Source organism: Poecilia reticulata, chromosome 10, assembly GCF_904066995.2.
Source record: "Poecilia reticulata chromosome 10, P_reticulata-male-v2, whole genome shotgun sequence".
NCBI classification, from domain to species: domain Eukaryota; kingdom Metazoa; phylum Chordata; class Actinopteri; order Cyprinodontiformes; family Poeciliidae; genus Poecilia; species Poecilia reticulata.
In genome coordinates, this window is record NC_088839.1 from 7,529,982 (window position 1) to 7,536,194 (window position 6,213).

General features: G+C 43.2%; 1 protein-coding gene across 1 annotated transcript; it reads right to left on the reverse strand.

Annotated features, from left to right (window-relative positions):
* Window positions 1–4,217: 4,217 nt before the first annotated feature.
* Window positions 4,218–5,584, reverse strand: tmem271 (transmembrane protein 271). The gene has a single exon (XM_081611806.1). It carries the CDS (start codon window positions 5,367–5,369, stop codon window positions 4,575–4,577), a length of 795 nt encoding a protein of 264 aa, XP_081467932.1. The 5' UTR covers window positions 5,370–5,584; the 3' UTR covers window positions 4,218–4,574.
* Between the last annotated feature and the right edge of the window lie 629 nt (window positions 5,585–6,213).

The following is a 6,213-nucleotide window of genomic DNA, read 5'->3' on the forward strand; positions in this document are numbered from 1 at the left end:
TTACAGTCGCAATAAAAAAAGAGAATCAGGGCGCGCATCTTTAAAAACCCTTCATGCATCTATAAAATTAAGGTATTAAAATTCATAAAACTGTAAGTTAGCTTTAAATGTGTTACTCATAGGTATTAAATTTGGTCTTAGCTGGACTGTATATATATATATATATATATATATATATATATATATATATATATATATATTTTTTATTTTTTTTTTTTTTTTTTCTAGCTGGATTTTTCTGCCTTTCAAGAGTTTGCAATAAATCACCCGCAGACATCTTCACTGCCTTCTGTGGGTCGAGGGACTTGAGGCTACTGCTAACTAGCTGCTAATATACCCCTGCAAGCTATTTAGCTAGCTACAGTTTTTCATCTATGATGGGTAAATGCACATTTCTAAGTTGCATTTATAGTTTTTTTTGTCTTAAATTAAGTTTGAGATTACTTTGAAAGATTTTCAGAAGACTTAGGTGTGACTCTGTAAAACCTGCAGATACTCTGAGAGTGGAGCGCCAACTTAAAAAAATTAATTGGTTACCATTAATTGAGCAAACTTTGTCAAACTTACTTTAATTACGTTTGTTTAACTTAACAACTTAAGTTTAATAAATGGATTTGGACAAATTAAATTTGATGCCTTGTGACCAAGTAACACAATACATTGAAGTTGGATCACCTGTACTAGACCAACACCATACATTTAGATTCAGCCTCTTTACTCTGAAACCCTGACATAAAATCTTTAATGCTGCGAGTCAGTGACTCAACGCAATCTGCTGGGTTTCCTTAGAAACTTTTGAAACTACTTTGAATACTTATTGAGCTACTATTCAGTTTGATAATTAGTAAAATGTAAATCTACATTCTTGGACCTTTAAGTACTGACAGGCATTTGTTGTATGGCATATCATTTATTGTGATAAATTTCTTATTGCGGTACGATTTTGATTCATCGTTGTCATGGTAAATTACAATTAATGATGTTTAAAAACCACTAAAACTGTCTTTCTTGATGGGATTGTTATTTTTTACTATTTTTCCCTCCATTGTTTGTTCAATAATGCTGTATCAATAAATTTAGTGTGGATTTTATTAATACCAATGACACTTCTTTAAGTAACTGGCATCCTAAAGAAACGGACACATGGGAAGATTTCTCAAAAAGCAATATTTGGGACGTGTCACAATTACCTGAAAAAAAGTAAATAGTTCTTATTGCCACTTTTGTTGTTATCGTAATGGTACCAAAACATGCCGCGATAAAACTTTAAACCTGTATCGTTCAGACACCATTACTGCACAAATACTCTCAGGACTCCAACATATTGTAGCTGCTGAGCCGTACAGAAGACGTCTCGAGCTGGAGTGTTGCTACTTCTCCCTGCTCATGCATTCATCTCTTGCAGGCAAACCCACGCTGAGCAGAATGAGTGAGCAGAAAGCATCATCATATAGTTCTGCGAACGATCATCCTGAGCCTGTTGACGACAGCAGCCTCCTCTTTAAACTTTCTTCATGACAAAGTGCTCATCAAAGTGCAAAAAGAAAAAAACAAAAAAAACCTCTAACGCCGAGCCACAGATGCTCATTTAAAAACCTTTATCTGAAGAATAGGGAACCGCTTTAATTTCGCGCAGAGCAGCGCCGACTGACTAAAGGTACAGAATAATGACGGCAGAGCCCCCTATTTTCCCCTCGTCTTTGTTCCAGCGGTTAAGTGAAATTGGTGATGGTGAGGCTGAAAGGCTTTTTTTCCTGGTCAGGAGAGGACCCATGCTGGGGGCTGATGACGGTTATTTGTGTGTGGCGCAGTTAATCAATCACTTCGAGTCAAATCAGATGGCACAGTGTGTGAGGCAGCTCTGCGCAGTTTGAATTTAAAGAGAAAACAGCGGGATGCCACCTTCAGTGCATTAAGGATTACATAAAATGCCTCCCATCTGGAAGGCAAACATGCTACTTATCACTGGGATCATCTGTTGTGGCAGTTGGGGAGACAAATATATATAAACATGGGTTAATTACTGTAAAACCTAAAGATGGCGGATGGGGTTGGCAATAACTGGTTGTATCTTTGAAAACAACATGTGGGATATTGAGCCCTGGGGCGTTTCCGTAAAGTTTAGAAAGGGGCGGCCACTGACTGTCTTGTGGTGGCACACAATATTAAAAACTGAAATACATAACTTTTGCAACTTAAAGCTAATTTTCTCCTGTCTTGAAAACATTACGCTTAAAGAATGGGGCCGACTTAAATAGGAGACATAAACCCAGGTTCCCTGAGAATGAATATGTTTAGCAAACATAAATCGTATGTGAGATGTTTTAATAATTACACATGCTTTATTATTATTATTATTATTATTATTATTATTATTATTATTATTATTATTATTATTATTATTATTATTATTATTATTATGGCTGCACAGTGGTGCAGTTGGTAGAGCTGTTGCCTTGCAGCACGAAGGTTCTGAGTTCGATTCCCGGCCCTGGTCTTTCTGCATGGAGTTTGCATGTTCTCCCTGTGCATGCGTGGGTTTTCTCTGGGTACTCTGGTTTCCTCCCACAGTCCAAAAACATGACTGTCAGGTTAATTGGCCTTTCCAAATTGTCCTTAGGTGTGAGTGTGTGTGTGCATGGTTGTGTGTCCTGTGTGTCTCTGTGTTGCCCTACGACAGACTGGTGACCTGTCCAGGGTGACCCCGCCTCTCGCCCGGAACGTTAGCTGGAGATAGGCACCAGCAACCCTCCCGATCCCACTGAGGGACAAGGGTGAAAGAAAATGGATGGATGGATTATTATTATTAACTCTCTTGCAGTCTTGGTGCAACTCACAGGAGGAGTGCAGCAATTGTCACTGTCAGACATTGGGGAATTGTCTCATCAGACCATCAGTTCCCAGAACCACACACACACACAATAAAAACTTAGAAAAACCCAACAGGGGTCAGTCCTGTCGGAACACAAATCGAGTAAAAACATTTTTTGACCCTGTCTCTTGCGAAGGCAAGTCAACTTTTTAAAAAACGTATAATTTTGTAGCCCCACCTCTGACTCAAAGAACCCAATAATATGAGGCATAGCAAGTTTTAAACACAGGTTCCAGACGGTGTTTGTTATTTTTGGTGTGTTTCAGGGACTTTGTTACACATCAGCTGGGCCAGAGTTTAGAACGGGCTTTCAGGGGCAGTAGCCCAGGGCATCAACTTCTAAGGGGTGGAAAGAAAAGATTTTTCATTTGTCTTTATGAATGTGTGTTTTACAAACACTTTGTTTATATCCTGTGTTCTATATAAAGTCATGAAAATGAAGCAATACTGAAGCATTAGAAAATGTTGAAGTTATAGTACAGTTTTCTGGAACAATATGTAGCCACTGAGCAGCATAAATAAATTCATACCTACTAATGTATCCGGCTACTAGATAGGGCATTAAAACTGAGGCCCATGTCCTTCTAAATCTGGCCCTTTAAATTGATCTGACATCAACTTTTAATAAGGATGAAGTTATTTCTATTAAAAATAATAATAATAATACAAAACTCGGTAACACTATTTGACGGGGTGTGAATAAGGCTGACAGGACACTGTCATAAACATGACATAACGCCTGTCATGAACACGAACAAGTCTCCATTAATGTCTATGACTGTTGTCATGAAGTGTCATTCGGTAAATAATGACACTTTTAATGCAAAGTTGCTCTAAAAATCGCATTGAAAGTCTATTAAAAGTGCCAACTTTGCATGATTTTGTAAATAATGACAATTTAATGCAACATTGGCACTTTTAATGGACTTTCAATGCAACTTTTAGAGCATCATTATTTACCGAATGACACTTCATGACAACAGTCATAGACATTCATAAAGACTTGTTCATGTTCATGAGAGGCGTTATGTCATGTTTATGTCAGCCTTATTCACACCCCGTCAAATAAAGTGTTACCCAAAACTGTTCCAGGAGAAAATAGTCTATTTTAATATAGACGTGAGTTAAATTTTTTTTTAAATAGATCTATTTGCAAGTGTGGAAAAAAAGTTGTAGAGGGCAGGGCACCAAACCTGCCACCCTCCTGCATCCGGCCCTGTTTGACAAGCGGGGCGGGGCACCAAGCTGACCACGCCACCGTTTAAAGCAACTCAGTAAGAATTATGGGGAATAACACACCGCGGAAGTTCGGGGTCAACACTGGCAGCAGTTTCGTGACTTCAGCTGAGGTTAAATACACATTTTATTCACAAGTAAAAACGGTAACAGCAACCATTCAGGAAAACAGCAACTCTCCACTTCATTTCTTCCAGCAAGCTGTTGCGTTTATGGGCCTGGATGTGCCTGCACTTGTCTGGGCCCGTAGGCTGCCACTTTTTATATTTTAAATGTTTCATCTGTTTTCTATCTGGTTCCTCAATGATATGTGACCAGAAAACATGAGAATAATGGTCTGCTGACATTAAACCTCCTGTGTAACTTACTGTTATACTGTGTGTGTGTTGGAGGAAGATGTTTGGGGGGTTTTAAGCACAAAAGTCAGTGATTGTCACAGCAGAGGCTGGGGCTGGCTCCGGAGCGGCTATGTGTTGCATGCCTCGGCGGGGAAAATGTCCTCGTAGGCGGGCGGCAGTTCGCTGGGGATCGGGTATGAGAATGGGAAGCAGTGGTTGAGCTCCGGGTCCCAGGGCCAGTATCCGGGCAGGTCGATGGACGGGTGGCCCCCGCGCTGCACCTCGGCCCCCGTCTCGTCCAGCACGCTGAACACGCCCAGGTTGATGTAGGACACCGGCTGGAGCCCCGCGGCCGAGCAGTCCCGCTCCTCGCTGAACACGATCGGCCCCCCGCTGCTCTGCCGCTGACGCTGCCGGCTCCTAGAGAACTGCTCCGCCTTGTAGCGCTTGATGATGACCAGGTTGAGGAGCCCCAGCAGGCACTCCAAAGTGCTGAGGACGGTGGAGATGACCAGGGTCCTCTGGTACTCCCTCAGCTGCTGGCAGGCGGAGTTCACAAACACCGAGTGGAAGCAGTAGTGGGAAAATTTCCTCTCCACCAAAGAAGCCGTGTCCCCGTCCACGACCGCGCCGGAGAAGGCGGTGAGGACCCCCAGCAAGAAGACAACAACACCCAGGAGGAAGAAATTCCGGCAGCCGGGCTTCCGCACGCAACAGACCATCGCCGAGCCCAGCAGCACCTGGCCGGTCCCCACCAGCAGCCCGGAGTAGAAAGCCCCGGCGGCGGCGCCGAGGTGGAAGTGCGCCTTCACCGTAGATCCCAGCGAGACGCATCTTAATCCAACGACAACTTCGCTCAGGGCGCACACGAAGAGGAGGGCGCTGGAGCACACGGTGCACAGTCCTTTCCCACTCAACTTCATTATAGCCCACCTCTGCCGCTCTCGACCCCTCTCCCCCCTTCTTCATCCTCCTTCGTGCTCTCCTCCGTCTCCTCTGGAAACACTCTCAGGCTGGGTCATCATCTGCCGGTGAGTCCTCCGGTTCAGAGCGGGCGAGCCTCGCCGCTGCGGCGTCTCTCGCGCATCCCCGCCGCTTTACAGGAACCCTATAAATAATTAATGGCAAAGCAGAGACGTTTCCCCCCCCTCCACCTCCACCACCATCACCACCACCCTTCTCCCCTCCAACCCTCGTCGGCAATTATCGATAATCCACACGCAGCCAATGATCGCTGTATCCCAAACGTCCAGGCGCTCCTCTGAACTAAAACTTCTCCACGGTTTTTCCAAGGCGCCTGCAGGAGAGAGAGAGAGAGAGAGAAGTCTGGTCGGTGTGGACTGCCGAGCCTGCCGGCTGGAATGCAGTGGGGTGTTGTTTCTTTTTTTGTGTGACAGAAAGGGAGGAGATAATAGGGGGTGACCAATGACCCAGGGGCTCCACACTGCAAAAAATCTTCAACTCATACCAAGTGCCTTTAGTGAAAATATTTTAGTAGACTTGAAATAAGACAAAACTTACTTCGAATAACCTAAATGACATTTCAAGTGAAACTTTTTCACATGTAATACATCATCACCTTCAAAAGCTAATGACTTAAGTCATTTTTGCCAAAAGTGAGTTTGGAAAAAAGACTTGAGGCGTTTTTGTATTATTGTAGCTCAACAACATTTAATTTACCTTTGCAATTAATAAAGTACTTTTGAATTTTAGGAAGGGGACGACATGCAAAAGGCTTCTTGCCAATGAATCCTCATGTATAAATGA